This window comes from Lissotriton helveticus, chromosome 8 (genome assembly GCF_964261635.1).
Source record: "Lissotriton helveticus chromosome 8, aLisHel1.1, whole genome shotgun sequence".
In the NCBI taxonomy this organism is placed as follows: Eukaryota; Metazoa; Chordata; class Amphibia; order Caudata; family Salamandridae; genus Lissotriton; species Lissotriton helveticus.
The window spans coordinates 1,313,522,949-1,313,543,718 of NC_136069.1; the positions used below are offsets into that span (position 1 = coordinate 1,313,522,949).

Genomic DNA, 20,770 nt, shown 5'->3' on the forward strand with positions numbered 1-20,770 from the left:
CTCCAACAGACGCGAAAAGCCATTTTGGCCTGTAAATCCGGGGCTCCCACGGACTCATGCCCTCCCCGTATATTACATCATTTAATTGACGCAGTCAACCCCAACATCAATGCAATCATAAACGCGTCTCTAGACACAGGGGAAGTTCCAAATGAATGGAAAAAAGCCATCGTGAAACCCCTGATGAAGAAACCCAACAAAGCAACAACGGATTTGTCGAACATGCGCCCAATATCACGTCTGCCAGTGTTGGGAAAAATCACGGAACAGATGGTGTATCATGAGCTAAAAGCCTTTGTGGAAGAACACAACCTCCTCCACCCACAACAGTCAGGTTTTCGTCCCAGACATTCCACCGAAACCGCTTTGATCGAACTCACTGACTCCATCAAATTCCTACAGGATGAGGGCAGGAAAGCTGTCCTTATCCTGCTTGATTTAACGGCAGCGTTCGACACCATCTCTCAAGTCATCCTGATTGATAGGATGAGAGAGATTGGCGTGACAGATACAGCGTTGGCCTGGATTAAATCCTTCCTGACTAACAGGTCTCAATCTGTATCCTTGGGTCCCCATCTATCCAGCGAGAAAACTATTTCATCCGGCATGCCGCAGGGGTCCATTCTAAGCCCATTGCTTTTTAACATCTATATGGCACCCCTTCTTGCTGTGATAGTCGCATGGGATCCTAGTCACGTCATACGCGGACGACACCCAACTAGTCGTCTCGATTGACACAAACTGTACGAACGCAGAACAGACGTTCCAGAATTGCCTTAAGGAGGTGTTCCAATGGTTAAAGGAGAACCATCTGAAATGTAACAGCGGGAAAACGGAAATCCTCCCACTAGGCAAAGACCATCTCTTCTGCCCTAAGGACTGGTGGCCAAAGGACTCAACGGCCCCACCCAGCACAGTGACCTCCGCGCGAAACCTGGGAGTCCAATTTGACGCGGCCCTCTCTTTCGATGAGCATTTCAGAATCACAGCTGGTCGCTGCTTCGGCCTCATCAAATCCCTTAAGAAATTCTTCGACTTTCTCCCCATTGCAGCCAGGAAATCTGTCGTGGTCGCTTTAATACTCTCACGACTTGACTACTGCAATGGGTTAATGGGGGGAATAAAAAGGGCCACTCTGAAGAAATTGCAGAGTGTTCAACACGCTGCGGCAAGACTAGTCCTAAAACTACCCAGAAAATCCTCAGCCTCCGCAGCACTAAATACTCTTCATTGGCTGCCACTGCATAAGAGGATTCTCTTTAAACTCTTATTTACAGTTTTTAATGCCTTGAAAAACACAGGACCAAAGTATCTTGCCAAGCGTCTTGTGCGCTACGACCCAATGCGCTGCCTTAGATCTTCTAGTGGCAACCTCACCAAAATCCCGAGGTATAAATTTAAAACTAGGGGAGGAAAAACTTTCAGTCTTGGCAGCAAGGGCATGGAACAACTTGCCACTAAACCTAAGACTTATCGATTCCGAAAGTATTTTCAGGAAACACCTGAAAACTTGGATTTATCAGCAATCTGACAATTTTGTGATGGCAGCTATCTAGATGTTCCACCAACCCTCATACAAACATTTAGCGCCAAGATGCTCCTTCCGGAGCGATAGGTTGCGCTGTAGTGTAGTTCCTATTTTCCCAATAGGCTCTGCGCATTGGAATAATACCTACAGCAGTAAAGGCCTAGGCCAGACGTTAACTAGGTCTACTACTGTCGATACTAGACTTAATTTTTGGGTTTGCCAGCGTAGCTCAGAGTTCGCTAGAAACTTTCTCGAATGTTCAAGGAGGAATTAACTTCCCTGATTAGACAAGAAGGGATTTAGTTTCTGACAACCATAGAACATGACAACTTTGCTCTCCCCTAAATAAGAGTCAATCTCAAGAGTCGTGTGAGCACAAGGCAATTATTTTACTCAGTCAGTACGTGCATTCTTAGTCTCATCAGATTGTAGAGAAAAGGAAGAGAGACGGGCGTGTTCAATAAAAAGGTGTCATTTATTGATCAGTCTCTTTTTCTCGTACAAGAGAAATGGATCGATATTATTGCAATACTTATAGTTAAGTAAAGTGCATACATTAAAAGCAATAGTATAAAATAATACTGTAAAAACATTGATATGGTTTCTGAGCCATATGATGTTTGAAATGATTAAAATATATTTACATACACATATACATTTGACTAAACGTACTCAACTGGTGTTTCTAAATACGCCTACCCCGTGTACCTGACCGAAGTCTAATGCGTGGGCGGGAATAGAAAGTTACAGTTTAAGTTAAGTTTGTTTTTGCCAAGTGAATAACTAAAGAATTCTCTGTGAGGGGTTATTCAGTTCTGTACCTGGAAGTTAGGATGAATGAGGAATGGTATCTCTTTCTCTGCTCTCGATATTCCAGGCTGCCTGCGAGGGCTGCCCAGAAGCGCCGGTGCTGGGTCTCTCGGCTTGAGATAGCAGCGCGTCTCTCAGCGCGTCAGGAAGGCGGGGCTGCTGCCAGCGGGGTCTGCTTCTGCTCTCGGCTTCGGCAAGTATGGCTGCTCCGTCTTGTCACCACGCGTGTGTTTGCATAGGGCAAGATCGGCAATATTTATACCTTAAAGGTGCCGAGATTGACGTAAGGATGGACATAGATACGTCAAAGATGTCATACGACTTGCTCGTTAGCACATTCTTTACTAAAGTTCTCTGTGAAATCAAAACAATGGCCGCACGGATTTTCCAGGTTGTCATAGGTTTGATTTGTTATGAGAACGTCGTATGCCTTATCAGGGGCTGGAGGAATGTCGCTTGTCTAATTAGATCTCAAGCGTTATGACCTAATCAGATAACACGTTCCTGTGCCGTAGTGTGACTGCGTCAGAGAACGGTATCTGCATCATGGGGGCTGTTCTTGCCTCATGGGCTGACTGTTAGTTAACTTGATAGTTAGTTTAACCAGAATAGGGTCAGGAATAGGGGGATCGATTCAGAACCTATAGGAATACATGACAGCGCTCTACAAATACAAATAGATGCAGCAGATACCGCTTCAAGTTCAATTAATGCTAGTGTCCTTTTGCGTAGGCATGCCTGGCTACGCATTTCAGGTTTCTAACCTGAAGTACAAAGTGCCATACTCCATCAACCCTTTGATGAGCAACACTTATTTGGACCAAATGTGGACGTATCCCTTAAAAATGAAAGGATACAGACACAGCTAAATCTACGGGAGCCTTGCAGTCGCAAGCTCCCAGATGCTCTTTTCGTCGCTCATCCTATAAAGGCACCACTAGAGGCTACTCTTCAGATAGTCCCTCTACTTCTTGCAAAGCCCCTACCCAATACAACTACAGTAGAGGCTCCTAAAGGGGCATTACAGGGGTAACAAAGGCAGAGGCAAAACTAACCACTCCCGCTCTGCTACTCTTTAGATAGTCCCTCTACTTCTTACAAAGCCCCTACCCAATACACCTACAGTAGAGGCTACCAAAGGGGGGGTAACAGGGGTAACCAAGACAGAGGCAAAACTAACCACTCCCGCTCTGCCTCCACCCCTGCCCAATGACGTCCCTCCACTTCCCCACCACATTCCACTCCAGATGGGGAGACTACAACAATTCCTTCTGTCTGGACCAAATTCACATCAGACAGGTGGGTGCAACAAATTCAAGCAGGTTACCTCTACCCCCCCAAACATACCACCCAAACAGCGTCCAATGTCACAAGAACATTTGCTAATGCTCAGGCAGGAGGTAATATCCCTCCTACAAAAATGCGCAATAGAACCTGTTCCACTGCATTAACAAAACAAGGGAGTTTACTCCCTGTACTTTCTTATCCCAAAAAAAGGACAGCTCTGTAAGGGCTATTCTAGACCACTAAACCTGTACATACAACAATCGGACCACTTCCATATGGTCCCATTCCAGCAGGTCCTTAGTCTCCTTTTACAAAACTACTTCCTTGCCACTATAGATCTCAAGGACGCCTATTTCCACATACCCATTCACACAGCTCACAGAAAGTATCTCAGATTTGTACTGGACACTTAAGACAGCACATTCAAGTCTACCCATATCTCGACGACTGGCTCATAAAAGCCAGCTCATACAGTCAGTGTGTACAACACACACACACCACCATCCAATTACTCCACAACTTGGGGTTCACAGTAAACCACACCAAGCCCCACCTGCAACCGTCCCACGTACAACAATATCTCTGTGCCACAAACCCCTCAACAGCGCTTACTTATCCCTCTCCTGCCAGGATAACAAATATGCAAGCTCTTCTAACCAAATTCCGACCGCAACACTCTTCCAGCTAGAGTGTTAATGCAACTCATAAGAATGATGGCCTTAGCAGTCTGATACAGAGCTTTCACCGCATATCATTAGTATGCTATATCCGGGAGTGGGAGTTACTGACAATGTGTAGGGTGACCTCTGATTGGTGCTTTACCTCCAATCGAGTGCGGCTACCAACATTCCGAAGTGCTGATTGCTTGTGGAGTTCGCATGCGCCTGAGTCCACGGCGTTTTACATTCGGCGGGTGTCACATTCGGCGGGTGTCTCCCAGTTTGAAGTTGAGGGGGCTTGGCTGGATGTCCAGCTGAGGTGAGTGACTTCTGTAGTAGGGGATCTCTGTGTATAGTCATAATCTAGTAAATAGTCCCGCCCATGTGCGCGGACCCCGGAGCAATCAAAAATAATCTCTTAAGTTGTGCAAACATGCAGAACTGCACACACTTAAGAGAATTTAAAGACCGATAATGCAGCCTATATCCACAGGCTACACTGTCCAGTACTTCGACTAGAAATTCCACCAAAAGTCCACAAACAGCACAGCCTGTCCAGGGTTTTCTTACAGAGAAAACCTTGCCTGTAACAGCAAAACCCTCTGGAATGATAGAGAGGAAGAAGTGGACAGACAAGCCCCATAGGCTGCCATTATGTGGCTCAAAACAGGATACTGTGCCTTTAAGAGAAGCCTCACAGTATCCCAGAATGCACTGCAGGTCCCTTCCACCTTCAGTTCTTTTTGACGGCGTAACACGCCAGACCTGTAGTATTTCTTACACGAATATCTCTCTCCACCGGGGAGGAGGGCGGGCGCTTATGACTATAACAGAGATACCCCTACTACAGAACTGGAGTTACAGGACAGAAACTACTCCTTCTGTAGTAGGGGATCTCTGTGTATAGTCATAATCTAGTGAATAGAATGGCAAGCCCATCCCCACACCAAAGCGGCGGTGGAGAAAAGAGAAATAACACCACTACTGTGCAAACAGATTTCGCAGCGAAGCCTGCCCAACCCGAGCATCTGCCCTGGCAACAGTGTCCAGACAGTAATGCTTAACAAAGGTATGGACCGACTTCCAAGTGGCTGCCCTGCAGATATCTGCAAGCGGAACACTACGGAGCAAGCAGTCGTGGCAGCTTTGCCCCTGGTGGAATGAGCCTTAGGTTTGTTCCTCAAATCTGATCCCCCGCCTGATTCAGTAATCATTGCGGCGGCTAGAAAATCCAATGCGGTAGCGTCTTCATCCACAGTACCGCCGGATAAGGACAGCAAGGTGCAAGACTCATGGGGGAGAAGAGTTTGTAACACCTCGGCTTCTTTCCTTAAGGTCTCTAATGCGGAAGCGCTGCTTGGCAGATATGATAGATCTCTGTGGGACTCACTTCAGAGATTTTCTGATAAACTTCCTCCGGAAGATAGGAAGGACTTTGAGGAGATTCTGTTGGAGGGCGGTCAAGTCTCCAATCAGATGATAGGAGCGGCGGCAGATGGAGCAACGCTGGCTGCGCATGGTTATGCGCATGGAATCACAGCGAGGAGATCCTCATGGTTGCGCCTTGCAGCATTGAAACCCGAGGCTCAAGCCAGGATTCTAAATCTTCCCTTTTCAGGCAAGTCTCTCTTTGGAGCGAGTGCTGATGAGGAGATGCAGAGGATGAAGACTGAGTTAGACACCCTCAAAGCCGTGGGGCTTGAAAAGAAGGAATTCCATAAGAAATTCCGTTCGGACAACAAGGGCTCTTCGAAGCAGAGGGTTCAAACCCCTCACTGGCAGAAGGGCCAGAACCAGCAAGGTCAACAAAAGTCGCAATACAAAGGCAAGCGCAATTCCAAAGGCAATGGGAATCAGCGACAAGGCAACAACTTCAATAAATCTCAGCAGAAGCAATGAGTCTTCACTTCCCCCAGCGCCGTTGTCCACTCCAGTGGGGGGAAGCATTGCGCATCACAGGACAGAGTGGCAGACCATTACAAAAGATCAATGGGTGTTGTCTACGCTGCAGAATGGGTACTGTCTTCGTTTCCATCGTCTACCTCCACCCGTTCCTCCGATGTCAACGTCAAGTCACCAGCTACAAAAGTTAAAGAAAGAAGTAGCGACACTCCTCGAGAAATCAGCCATCGAGAGAGTGCCGGTGGTGCAAAGGGGGAAAGGAGTATACTCGAGGTATTTTCTGGTCAGAAAAAGGGCCAGAAAGAGGAATACAGGCCCATTCTGGACTTGAGAACGCTCAATCTACATGTACGAAAAGAAAAATTTCGCATGTTGGCGCTTCACCAGATATATCCACATCTCAGGAAGGGGGATTGGATGTGTTCGGTGGACCTTCAAGACGCATATTTTCATGTCCCGATACGTCCAGACCACAGAAGATTCCTTCGATTTCAGGTGGGGACCTCTCACTACCAGTTCAAAGTCCTCCCGTTTGGGTTGAAGTCGGCCCCCAGAGTGTTCACAAAGTGTGTCGCAGTGGTAGCGGCAGCTCTACGCCGCATGGGAGTCTTCGTATACCCATGTTCGAGGCATGTGGGCTGCTAAATTCATATCTTTTGCATTAGATCGCCGCCTAGTGTTGGGTCCGGATGATCGCACATTGTTGTCCTGGAAGAGTCTTCGAAGTATCCTGAGATAGGTGGCTCCTCCCCTGGACTACAGTGCGCATGGGCATCGGCTCCATCCCCAGATTGTTTTTTTCCGCCATTGGGTTCGGATGCGGTCTCGACGTCTCTCTGTCTGAACCGAGAAGAACTAGCTTTTTTACGGCCAAAAGGCCTGTATTGTTTGCGCACGGTCTCGAGTTCTTCCGTCTCTTTGAGTCGGAATCTACGGAGTCGTATCACTCTTCGGACATCGAGGCCTTCTCATCGCAACACGACTGCAACTTTTCAGCATGGAGCGGAGCCCGTTTAAATACTGTCCCGTCTGTGGGTCGAAATACCCACATATCGATGTGCACCCGGTCTGTAACAAGTGCCTCTCGCCGGACCACAACGAGGACAACTGCATGGCCTGCTCCAGATTCAGGTCAAAGAAGACACTCAAGCTTCGGCGCGCGGTGTGCCTTGAGGCCAGACAAGCGTCCCCGGATCCAGAAAACATCTTCGGCGACCAAGAAGAGGAGGGCCAGAGCTATCATCTTCAAATTTCACCGCCCGCGACGGACATCGAGGCGGATCCGGAAGACGACGACTGAGTCGTGGGTCAAGGCCTTGAATACGTCGACGAGGTAGGGGACGTCGAAGAAGTTTATGGGGCCGCGGAAGATAGCTCAGGGGATGAGCTATGCCCCGAAGGTTACGCAGATCAGGCTCGGGTCACGGGATCGCCAGTCGGCCTTACCCAAGACCCCGTACCGCAAGCCACGGCCCCGCCTTCAGGCCCGGCCACGGACATACTTGCTGCGCAGCCCGTATCGAAACCGAAACTGAAACCAACGGTATCGACTACACCTAAAATGGCCGACCCGAAAACGAAACCGAAACTTACGGATTCGAGCATCCCTAAGATGGCGGCCGTTCCACCAAAACCCGCTGCCTCATCGACTCCGTCGGCCCCCCGTCCACAGAAGTCGAAAAAAACTGTCTAATTCGTCGGCAGAGGAGGTTTCCTCTAAGAAGGGAGTTCGGCACGGGTCGACCGGTGCGACGCCGTCAAAGCCCGCCACAGCCAGCGACAAGACTCCGGTTCCGACTGGGACGTCGTTAGTCGGACGCGTGGTGGAGACGGAGCCGGCAAAATCACACGGATCGAAAGCTGGAAGCTCAACACATCGGTCCAAGGACTCTGTGTCTACGGCTGCAGCATCAACGTCTAAGACTCAGCAGGGCCAACAAGACGTCGGATCCGAAGGCACCAAGTGCCGCTGTCAGTGACGCGTCCCCCATCGCCTCTTCACTACAGAGAATTCGGGAGAAGGCCTCTGCTACGTCGGCTCCGACACCGTCGCCCCAGAAGCCGATGGACATGCCGGCAAAGCCTGCTGGTAAACTTCTCTTCCTGCCAAAGGAGGCACCGAAGGCCTTTACGCCAAAATCGGCGCCAAAGACATCGGAATCGTCAACGTCTGGAGCAGTTTCAGGTCGCCTACTCGACTCTGGAGACGATTCTGAGCGTTTTATCGACGCAGACACGGGCAAATTGACCCTTTACAAAAGAAAGATCACTTCACAACCAGTGGACTCCTATGTTATCCCACTGAAGAAGAAAAGGCTTGCTCAGGACGCTTCAGCCCTGATGGAACCTATACAGCCTCCTCCTAGAAGGAGCCCAACACCTTCCCCAGAACACTCTGAGGGTGAGGGATATGGAGAAGATGACCAATACACTTTCCCCATCAATGAACCCGATGCACAGCAAGATTCCTATGATGACATAGGTGACCAAGGCACCCAGAATGTGGGGCAGGACCCACAGCCTTTCAGTGCACGTGCATCCCCAACAGAAGATTCTGCAGGTTTTCATGCACTCATTGAACGGGCGGCTGCTAATCATGATGTGGACATGCATGCTGACCCAGTAGAAGAAGACTTTCTATTTGACACTTTTTCAGTCTCTGAAAGGACAGTAAAGACACTGCCTATGCTCAAGGGGGTCCTTAAGCATGCTGCGGACATCTTTAAAGAACCTACCAGGGCGAGGGTGGTCAATCCACGCATCGAGAAGAAGTACAGACCAGCACCTGCAGACCCTGCATACATTCGGGGACAGTTGCCGCTTGACTCCCTTGTGGTCGCAAATGCCCGCAAAAGGGCGAACTCCCAAACGACGGGTGAAGCTCCTCCCCCGGACAAGGAGTCAAAAGAGCTGGAGGCAGGGGGCAAAAGGGTAGCTGCGCAGGATGCCAATTTCTGGCGTATTGCGAATACACAGGCACTATTGGCACGTTATGATGGGGCGCATTACGACACCCTAGAGCAAGTTTTACAACACCTGCCTCCGCAGTTTCAAGAGGGTACCAAACTGCTTATAGAGGAAGGCAAACTAATCTCCAATGCAGCCATAAAATGTGCACTTGATGCCGCAGACACAGCAGCTAGGGCTATTGACACTAGCGTCATACTGAGACGACAAGCGTGGCTACGCATATCAGGGTTTAAACCAGACATTCAAACAACCATACTCAATCAGCCCGTCAATCCTGATAGACTGTTTGGTCCTGATGTTGACACCACCCTCAAAGATTAAGAAAGACAACGAAACTGCTAAGTCTATGGGGGCCCTACAATCACAACAGTTCCGGGGCAACACTTTTTGTCGCTCAGGTGCACGTGGAGTCACCAGAGGACAGATGGGTCAACAGTCACAATTCTCTAGAGGTGAAGCACAGTCCTCGTACCCCAAGCAGAACAAAGGGGGTTATCGAGGAAACCGCACCAGAGGACGTGGCAGAGGAAACAACAATTCCCGCTCCTCTGCCCCAAACAAACAGTGACTCTGTCACTGCCCCCCGACCATTTAACACCTGTCGGGGGGAGACTCCAGCAGTTCCTGCCAGTCTGGACAAACATCACCACAGACAGGTGGGTACGACAACTTGTCCAGTACGGTTATTGTCTAGAGTTAAAGTCCACTCCACCCAACATTCCACCAAGGCAACGGCCTATGTCCGCAGAGCATTTGCACTTATTGCAGCAGGAAGTAGTGGTGATGCTGCAAAAAGGCGCAATCGAGCTCGTGCCAGTAGAGGAGGAAGGCACAGGGGTATATTCCCTGTACTTCCTTATTCCAAAGAAGGACGGATCTCTCAGACCCATTCTGGATCTGCGTCCCCTCAACCTGTATATACTGTCAGAACATTTCCATATGCTTACACTGCAACAGATTCTTCCCTTGTTAAACCAAGGGGACTTCTTAGCAACCTTAGACCTCAAGGATGCTTATTTCCACATTCCACAACACCCGTCCCACAGAAAATACCTCAGGTTCACTATCCACGGCAAGCATTATCAGTTCAAGGTCCTACCCTTCGGAGTGACCACAGCCCCAAGAGTGTTTACCAAGTGTCTGGCGACAGTAGCGGCGCACCTCAGGAGGCAGAACATCCATGTCTACCCCTACCTAGACGACTGGCTCGTTCAAGCCAAGTCGGAACAACAGTGCGCCGCGGACATGTCGACTACCATTCACCTCCTTCACGATCTGGGCTTCTCGTTGAACTACCCAAAGTCGCATCTTCAGCCGGCACATGTCCGGCAGTTTCTAGGTGCGACGATCAATACCCTGACGGCCATGGCTCAGCCAAACCAAGTCAGGATAGACAGCATGCAGTCTCTAATCCAAAAGTTCAGACCACAACACTCGCTTCCAGCAAGAGTGTTCATGCAGTTGATTGGCATGATGGCCTCCTGCATCTTCATAGTCCCTCACGCACGTTTACATATGCGTCCGCTCCAGGAGTGCTTAGCAAATCAGTGGACACAGGCTGAGGGACAATTGACAGACCTAGTGTTGGTTACCAGTCGGGCATACGACTCTCTGCATTGGTGGACTCCACACAACCTTTGCAAGGGCCGACTGTTCCAGGAGCCAGTGCCACAGATTATCCTGACAACGGACGCATCTCTCCAGGGATGGGGAGCTCATCTGCTCACTTACACAGTGCAGGGACTATGGACGACGCAGCAACAGAAGATGCACATCAACTATCTGGAACTGATGGCAATCTTCATGGCGCTCAAGTCCTTCAATGTACATCTGTGCAACAAGGTAGTGTTAGTCCGGACGGACAACATGACCGCGATGTACTACATTCAAAAGCAGGGGAGCACCCACTCGCCACAGCTGTCTCATCTGGCTCAGAGCATGTGGAAGTGGGCCATTCAGAGGAACATTTTCCTCATGGCAGAACACCTCCCGGGCAAGGACAATCAGATGGCGGATCTGCTCAGCAGATACAGCCATCCAATGCACGAGTGGGAGTTACACCCATCTGTACTCCGCCCGTACTTCCAGCAGTGGGGTCATCCGGAGATAGACCTGTTTGCCACAAACAAACGCAAAATGCCAACACTTTGCCGCCAGGTTCCCTCACCCACAGTCACAGGGGAATGCGATATGGATTAACTGGTCAGGCAGATTTGCGTACGCTTTTCCGCCAGCCCCTCTGATACCGCTGGTGGCAAGAAAACTAAGGCAGCACTCGATGACTCTCATCCTGGTTGCTCCAACGTGGGCGCGCCAAGCATGGTACACCACGTTTCTCGAACTCTCAGTGGTGCCGCATCAAAGGCTGCGCCTCACGCCCAGACTTTTGACGCAGAACCATGTAGACATTCAGCATCCAGATCCACAACAGCTCAACCTGGCGATCTGGCTCCTGAAGTCCTAGAGTTTGGATACCTTCATCTACCTCCAGAATGCATGGACATCATCAAGGAGGCAAGAAAGCCAACTACCAGAGCATGCTATGCTGCAAAATGGAAGCGTTTTGTCATTTACTGTACGGCCAATAACATCAACCCGCTAGATGCATCTATCCCTAACATCATTTGCTATCTGTTACATCTTTACAAGTGCAATCTAGCGTACACTTCCATTCGGATACATCTATCCGCCATAGCAGCTTATCTTCAGAACAGGCAGCATCTCTGTCTTCAGAGTGCCTGCCATTAAAGCTTTTCTTGAAGGCCTGAAACGAGTCATTCCCCCAAGAACACCGCCAGCTCCGGTGTGGAACCTCAATGTGGTCCTCACCAGGCTGATGGGACCACCTTTTGAGCCACTACACTCGTGTGAACTCCAGTTCCTAACGTGGAAAGTAGCTTTCCTAATAGCTATTACGTCACTGAGGCGTGTTAGTGAGCTGCAAGCGCTCACAATCCAAGAGCCATTCATTCAGATTCATCCAAATAGGGTGGTACTGCGTACTAACCCCAAATTCCTTCCGAAGGTGGTGTCAGTTTCATCTCAACCAAACTATTGACTTGCCTGCATTCTTCCAAAACCCGCAAACGGTGGCGGAAAGAATGCTTCATACTTTGGATGTCAGGAGGGAGTTGATGTACTATATTGACAGGACACAACACTTTAGGAAAACAAAACCGCTTTTTGTTGCCTTCTCGCCACAGCACAAGGGCAACAATATTTCCAAAGCAGGAATAGCCAGGTGGATTGTTCAGTGCATCCAAATCTGTTATCAAAAGGCTAAACGTACCCTAACAATACCCCCAAGGGCGCACTCCACACGCAAATTGGGGGCATCTATGGCTTTCCTGGGGAACATTCCTTTAGAAGACATTTGCAGAGCAGCCACGTGGGTTACACCACATACCTTTACAAAACACTACTGTGTTGATGTGCATTCCAAGCAGCAAGCAGCTGTAGGACAGGCTGTTCTCAAACACTTTCAAGTTTCTGCAGCTGGCACGGGCAACCGCCGCTAATGGAGGGACTGCTATATATTCTATGCAAAAGATATGAATTTAGCAGCCCACATGCCTCGAACTGAATATGCTACTTACCAGTATGCATCTGTTCTTGGCATGTAGGGCTGCTAACATTCATATCGCCCACCCTCCTCCCCGGTGCCCGTAGCGGCTGCAGATACTCTCTTGCATTCAATCATTAGCATGGACATCCTTTACACTATTTCACTCCATCTCTGCCACAATGGCTAAAAACAATCTGGGGATGGAGTCGATGCCCATGCGCACTTTAGTCCAGGGGAGGAGCCACCTATCTCGTGATACTTCGAAGACTCTTCCAGGACAACAATGTGCAATCATCCGGACCCAACACTAGGCGGCGATCTATGCAATAGATATGAATGTTAGCAGCCCTACATGCCAAGAACAGATGCATACTGGTAAGTAGCATATTCAACACCGACCGGTAAACTATTCGTTACAACCAATCACCATAAGGGTTGTTTGGACTCATACAAGGTGATCACTAGAACTAGTGAGCATCCTATATCAGGCCAACTTCTCACACCTTGCTGGAAGAAGCACTTTGAACTGACTTGACAATGCCCTTGGCAGAGCATCATGGACTTGGGAAGTGGTCTGTGACATGGTGGGGTTTGTCTTGGAGCATTTGACACTTCAGCCCCATTATTTGTGATGGTACTGTAGGTAGAATAGCTACCAGATTTGTGGTTCAGAGTCCTTACATCTGTAGCTCTTGGACAAACCAAAATTATGTGTAGGTGTGAAACGCCCCCCCCCGCACACAACTATCGCAGTATTTCCGAAGATACCATAGTGCAGCCCCTTCATTAATTACACCTATTTTTGTTGAAAACCTAGCCTACAATGGATGGGATGGTGTTGGTTCACCTTGCCATAGACATTCAATGCAGCAGCTCCACAACCCATGCGCCCCCTTGTCTACTAGCTTGGCTTTGGCAACCTTGTGGGTAATGTGCTTGAGGACCTGGTCTTGGTGACTACCACTGCTAGCCCTCCAAACACTGGGAAAGAGGGTAGTACACTTGGGGTGTCTAGATGGCCAAGCCCATATGATATAAACAAAATCGTGGAGCATCCAGAAGGCATGCTTGACTATTTGAGTCACTGGTTGAAAAATTAAAGTCTAGAAAATGTGCTGGTGTATGATGCAGCATTTCAATGCCAATTGGGGGACTTTTGTTTTCAACACATGTCTCTTGTCCATTTACTACCTTGGATCACCCCTCAAGTTTGTAATTTATTTTTATTAGAATGTATCATCTAATCTGACCCATAAACATTTTTGTGTTCCTTTGCAGTTTCATGATTTAGACATGGGAGAAATTATTATGGGCAACATTGCACTGACTAGTTATACTCGGCCTACTCCTGTACAAAAACATGCAATTCCCATTATAAAGCAAAGGAGAGACTTGATGGCATGTGCTCAAACAGGTAATATTAAAGCATGTGCTTTGTTCTTATTTTGACCCATATTTGTGTATTGATCATTTTTTGTGCTCTAAGGTAATTAAGCATTGTTAAAGTGCATTTCATTCTTTAATACCTACAAGCAATGTTTTTTTTTCTTTGCCACTTCTCAAAGGTTCTGGAAAAACTGCTGCATTTCTTCTGCCAATTTTAAGTCAGATCTATACAGAAGGGCCTGGAGAATCTCTTCGTTCTTTAAAGGTAAATTTTTGTTAAATTATCCTATTGCTCAACTTGTTTAATTACTCTAGTACCTAGGACCTGAAATTAATAATTTTGCAGCGTGAATCTTTCTGGATTCACTATGCTGTGCATTATTCCGCGGTCTTGTGGTTGGGTCCGGATTCGTAGTCTTTTCTTTGTTTTTTTTTTTTTTTTTTTCTCTTTGCCCAGGTGGGCGTCGGCGTCACACCCCCTTTGGGTGTATTTCCGGTGACGTCGGCATGCTTCCTGCGGAAGCTCCCACTCTTGGGCGCCATCTTCAGATTCTTTTTTTCCGCGGTCGGGTCTGGATCGTTCCCGTTTGGGCTCCAGACATTTTTGGAGAAAGAAGAAAGAAAATACAGAAAAGACGAGGAGAAGTCATCTGAAGACTCCAGGGGACTTCACCGACGAAAGACAAGCAAAGATAAGGCGTTTTCCATCCAGATCTTCGACGACCGTCGACGAACACGCGACCAGAGAGGCCCTGGACGCTCGAGGATGGACAACACGCCGTTCAAGTTCTGCCGTAACTGCCACCACAAGTACGCGCAGAAGGACCAGCACCCGGTATGCAACCTTTGCCTACCGGTGGACCACGAAAGCGGAGACTGCAACGCCTGTTCCGCCTTCACCCCGAAGACCCTTCGTGTGAGAGAGAGGCAGAGGGTAGCACACGCCGCCCTGCAGGGGAAGGCCCCGACCCCGTCGCTCTACGAGCTGGGGATGTCCTCCGAGGAAGAAGACAACGCTGCCGCCGAAGACGACAGCTACACGGTCGTAGAGACCGATTACACGAAGACTTCTGACAAGGTAGGAGACTCTTCGGCCCCCAAGAACCCGAGAGACTCTGAGTCTCGAAAAATCGAGGGCAAGACCCCGAAAGCGCCGACGCCAAAAAAGGCGGCGTCCGCGACTACTCCCAGGCCCAGCGGATCCTCAGAGAAGGAGTCCCCGGCGCCGAGAGCTGCTGATCAGCAGAAGACGTCGAAAATCGTCCCCGAAAAGGATCGATCGACGAGGGAGAAAGACCCGAAACTGTCGACGACGACCAGAGACCCGATATCCGGTTCGACGTCGAAAACTTCGACTCCGAGAGGCACGGCGACGAGCCATCCGTCGAAGAGAGCGGCGGAACCATCCGACGCGGAACACGCGGCCGAGATGGAAAAGAAAAGAAGGCGCCTCGAGGCAGAAATGGAGAACTTCATGCAGCGGAAAAAAGATTTCGACGCAAGGATGAAGGCCTTCACGATCCCTCACAAGACCAAGCCACCAGTGCTGGAGGCGGTCGAGGAGGAAGAAGAAGAGGTCGCCGAAGTCACCGAGCAAGACCAGGACGTCGAGGTGTTCGACGACCAGGAGGAGTACGAGAATCCCCACGAGAGCTACAGCTATGGGGAGGAAGATGAGGGCAGGACAGACACAGAGTCGGCGCCCTATGACCTTCAGGAGGTAGATTACATCGATGTCGACACCGACAGCCCGGAGGAGGTGGTCGACACCTACCCCTCGAGGCCCTCGCCGCCGGACGACATCGGGGCCTACAACGCGGTGATACAATCTGCCGCAGCAGCTTTCAAGCTCAAGCTCGACGAAGAGAAGCAGAAAGCAGACTTCCTTCTGGAAACATTGCTCCCAACACAAACGAGGAGCCAGTTCCTCCCGATGCTCGAGAGCGTCTTGGCTCAGGGGAAGGAAGCTTTCAGGGAGCCCGCAACATGCAAGGCAGTAACTCCCAGAACTGAGAAGAAGTACAAGCATGCCGCAAAGGACCCGGCCTACATTCAGGGCACGGTCTCCGCAGACTCCATTATCACGGCCACAGCAAGGAGGAGGGCTAACGTACCCACTACCTCGGGCCCGCCACCGGATAAAGAGAGCAAAAGGATGGATCTGGTGGGCAGAAGGATCGAACGGAATGCCGCGACCCACTGGCGCATGGCTAATTCCAACGCCCTGGTAAACAGACACATGTACCAAATCATGGAGGGACTGGGGCAGTTGGTGAAGGACTTGCCCCAGGATGCCAAGCAGAAAGCCGAAAAGCTAATTGAAGAGGGGAAGAATGCTGCAAATTCTTGCCTTAAGACGGCCCTGGATGGGGCAGACACCGCCAGCAGGCTCATGATGATGGGCGTCACGGAAAGGAGACACGCCTGGCTCAGGATATCCGGTTTCAAACCGGAGGTGCAACACAGCATCCTGAACACACCATTCAACGGCAGTACGCTTTTCGGACAAACAGTTGATGAGCAACTCAGCCAACTTAAGAAGGATAACGAAACAGCAAGATCCATGGGAGCATTGCAGTTCAGAGGGAACAAGAGGGGCACCCCGTCACGGAGGCCCGGCGGAAGAGGCGGAAACCAGCCAGGTACATCACACCAGGCTTTCCAGCAAACGCACCAGGCAGACTCGCAGGGTCAGCAGGGCCATCAGAAACAGCCCTGGCAGTACCAACAAAGAGGCCAGTCCTTTCGAGGGAGAAATGGACGGGGACAAAATAGAAGAGGGGGCCAGCAGCCCACCTCCAAGTGACTTCAAAAAAATCCGTGTGCCCACCCACAAAAAAGATCCCAGGGGGCAGCACGTACAGATGGGTCAAGACAAACTAGACACCTACGACCACAGGACACCAGTGGGAGGAAGATTAAGATTCCACCTCCAGGAGTGGAGAGGAATCACATCAGACAAATGGATCCTCAACATTATCCAATTCGGATACTGCATAGAGTTGGAGGCGAGGCCAACAAGCAGAAAACCAAGAAGAAAGCCGCTAGCAAGCAAGCAGCTGCAGTGCCTTCAGGAAGAAGCAAAAGAACTCCTGCAGAAGCAGGCCATAGAAAGGGTACCCTTCAAGGAAAGAAACACAGGAGTATACTCAACATACTTCCTGGTACCAAAAGTAGACGAGACAATGAGGCCCATTCTCGATTTACGGTTCGTGAACAAATTCATAAGAACGCAAAAATTCAAAATGACCTCCCTGCAAGAGGTGCTCCCACAGTTGCAGACCGGGGACTTCATGGTCACTATAGACCTCAAAGACGCATACCTGCACATCCCAATGAACAGGAAGCACAAGCACATGCTCAGGTTCACCGTCGGAGAAAGCCACTACCAGTTCACGACACTGGCCTTCGGTCTAAAATCGGCACCAAGAGTTTTCACAAAGTGCCTCGCAGCAGTCGCAGCGCACCTAAGAAGGCAGGGAATACATGTATACCCTTACCTGGACGACTGGCTGGTGAAAGCAAACTCATACCAGAAATGCAAGCTGCACGCACATACAGTGACCAGCACGCTCATAAACCTGGGGTTCTCCATCCATTGGAAGAAATCATCAATGGAGCCGGAACAAGTGAAGATCTTCCTGGGAGCACAGATCAACACCTTACAGGGCAAGGTGTTCCCCAGCGAGAAGAGGGCGAGGGCGCTGGTGAAGGAAACTCGCCTCTACCGGAAGGGACAAGCTCGGACAGTGAGGACGGCGAGCAAGATCATGGGGATGATGGCATCATGCATCCACCTGGTACCGAATGTACGACTCCACATGAGACCCATTCAAGAATGGCTACAGGAGCAATGGTCACAAGCTACAGGCAGTTGGGAGGATCTAGTGGTTGTAACGCACGCAGTGCAGAAGGAGATGACATGGTGGACCATGGAGAACATAGCAAGGGGAAAGCCTCTAACGCCCCCAACGCCAACAGTGACCATCACCACAGACGCATCCCTGAAGGGATGGGGCGCTCACATGGAGGAGCTCAAGGTGAGGGGACTGTGGACACCGACGGATGCCACAAAGCACATCAATTACTTAGAATTGAAGACAATCTTCCTTGCACTGAAGGCCTTTCAAACAAGACTGTACAAGCACAAGGTATTGATACAAACAGACAACACCACTGCGATGTTCTACATCAACAAGCAGGGGGGCACACAGTCCGCACCGCTTTCAACGCTGGCGCAGGAGATATGGAGATGGGCCATCCCTCTCAAGATAGACCTGCTAGCCATACACCTACCAGGGAAGGACAACATACAAGCCGATTGGCTCAGCAGGCAGACATCGGCATCCCACGAGTGGGAGCTCAATGCTCAGGAGACAAGATACCTGTTCGACAGGTGGGGGACACCATCGGTGGACCTGTTTGCCACACGCCAGAATGCAAAATGCCAAAACTTCGCATCCAGGCAGCCCGAGGAGGGGACACTGGGGAATGCCCTATGGATAGATTGGTCAAGGACATTTGCCTACGCCTTTCCCCCGATACCACTGATGCACAGAGTACTGAGCAAGTGCAGAGCGAGCAACATGACACTGATACTGGTCGCACCGCAGTGGGCGAGGCAGACCTGGTACTCGCAGATCATGGAGATGACACAGTGTGCACCCCACAGATTCAGCAGGAGGAAAGATCTACTGTCCATGCAGAACGGAGAGGTACTGCATCCAGAGCCAGAGAGCATGAGCCTAGTAGCGTGGCTCCTGAGGACATAGAGTTCGCACATTTGAGACTACCAGAAAGCACCCTGAGGGTACTTCGGGAGGCACGAAGGCCCAGCACTCGAAAGTGCTACGTTGCGAAATGGAAAAGATTCACAATATGGTGCAGACAGGAAAGACTCCACAATAAGATGAAGAGGGACTCCACAGTGCTAAGGTACCTGACGCACTTACTGGAGAAGAACCTTAGCTCATTCTCGTTAAGAGTTCACTTGGCAGCGATAGTAGCCTACACAAGGGGAGAAACGTGCAGGAGCTTCTTCACATCACAGGTGGTGAAGAGATTCCTAGAAGGAGCGAAAAGGATCGCACCACCCAAGCGGGTGCCGCCACCTGCATGGAACTTGAACACAGTCCTAACGGAACTCATGAAAGAGCCCTTTGAACCACTTCACAAGGCCTCCCTAAAGATGCTAACTATGAAAACAGCCTTCCTGGTTGCGATAACGTCCTTACGCAGAGTAAGCGAGCTTCAAGCGCTGACGCTACAAGAACCATACATACAAATACACAACGATAGAGTTGTGATGAGGACTGACCCACACTTCATGCCGAAGGTGGTATCCAATTTTCACATGAACCAGTCTATACAGATACCGAGTTTTTTCCAAAAACCCACAACCAGCGCAGAGAGAGCTCTGCACACCCTGGACGCCAGAAGGGCAGTCATGCACTACATTGAAAGGACAAAGGGGCACAGGAAAACGAAACAGTTTTTTGTGTCCTTCGCAAACAGCTTCATGGGCAAAGCAGTAACCAAAAGGACCATTGCACGATGGATCGCACAAACAATCCAACTCTGCCACAAACGGGCAGGACAGGAACTGGCTGAGGGGACACGTGCCCACTCCACCAGGAAGAAGGGCGCTACAATAGCCTTCCTGGCTAACACACCCATAGAGGACATATGCCTGGCGGCAACATGGGCTTCGGTGCACACGTTCACGAAGCACTACTGTGTGGACATACAAATGAACAAGGAAGCTCAAGTGGGACAGAAGGTGCTACAGCACATATTCAACACCCAACGCTCATCTTCCACCCAGCCGCCACAGAGATGAGAAACCGCTACAAAATCTATGCACAGCATAGTGAATCCAGAAAGATTCACGCTGCAAAACGAATAGTTTTCTTACCTGTCGGTGTAGTTTTGCAGCTTGAAGATCTTTCTGGATTCACTAGCGAACCCACCCGCCTCCGCCAGAAAGATGAGGCTGGAGAGAGAAGAGGTGGTTAACTAAAGAATAGACTTTGAAAATACAAAGCGGTAAATACAAACTAAGAAGAACATTGCCATTACTTCGGAAACGAAAGAAACACGGAAAAAAAGAACCCGAAGATGGCGCCCAAGAGTGGGAGCTTCCGCAGGAAGCATGCCGACGTCACCGGAAATACACCCAAAGGGGGTGTGACGCCGACGCCCACCTGGGCAAAGAGAAAAAAAAAAAAAAAAAAACAAAGAAAAGACTACGAATCCGGACCCAACCACAAGACCGCGGAATAATGCACAGCATAGTGAATCCAGAAAGATCTTCAAGCTGCAAAACTACACCGACAGGTAAGAAAACTATTCGTTCCCAGCCTGATGCAGGAATAATTAAAGCATGTGAATCTATGAAGGATCCCAATGCTGCAGTACTAACTACAAGAAACCTTTTCTTCTCCAGTATTGGGGTAACTTGCATAGATTCACATGCTGGAATCATTCCCTGTCGTCGAAGTGGGAGTCCCACGGTACATAAAAAGCAGTAAGAAATACTCTTAACATTAAAGTTGAAAGAGAACCCATTCACTTGAATATCTCATCCTAGTCATTAGGATGGGCGAAACTCCAGTCAGGTGACAGCACCCTCTAGAACCCTCTCCACAGAGGCTCCAGGCTCTC

The 20,770-nt window shown here is 49.7% G+C and overlaps 1 protein-coding gene across 1 annotated transcript in view; it reads left to right on the forward strand.

Annotated features, from left to right (window-relative positions):
- The window catches only part of DDX3X (DEAD-box helicase 3 X-linked), a 514,014-nt gene that overhangs the window by 276,246 nt on the left and 216,998 nt on the right, over positions 1 to 20,770 (forward strand). The window contains exons 8-9 of the mRNA XM_078658293.1: positions 14,000 to 14,135; positions 14,287 to 14,372. Of these exons, the coding sequence (XP_078514419.1) occupies positions 14,000 to 14,135; positions 14,287 to 14,372 (222 nt within the window). The remainder of the gene's footprint in view (positions 1 to 13,999; positions 14,136 to 14,286; positions 14,373 to 20,770) is intronic.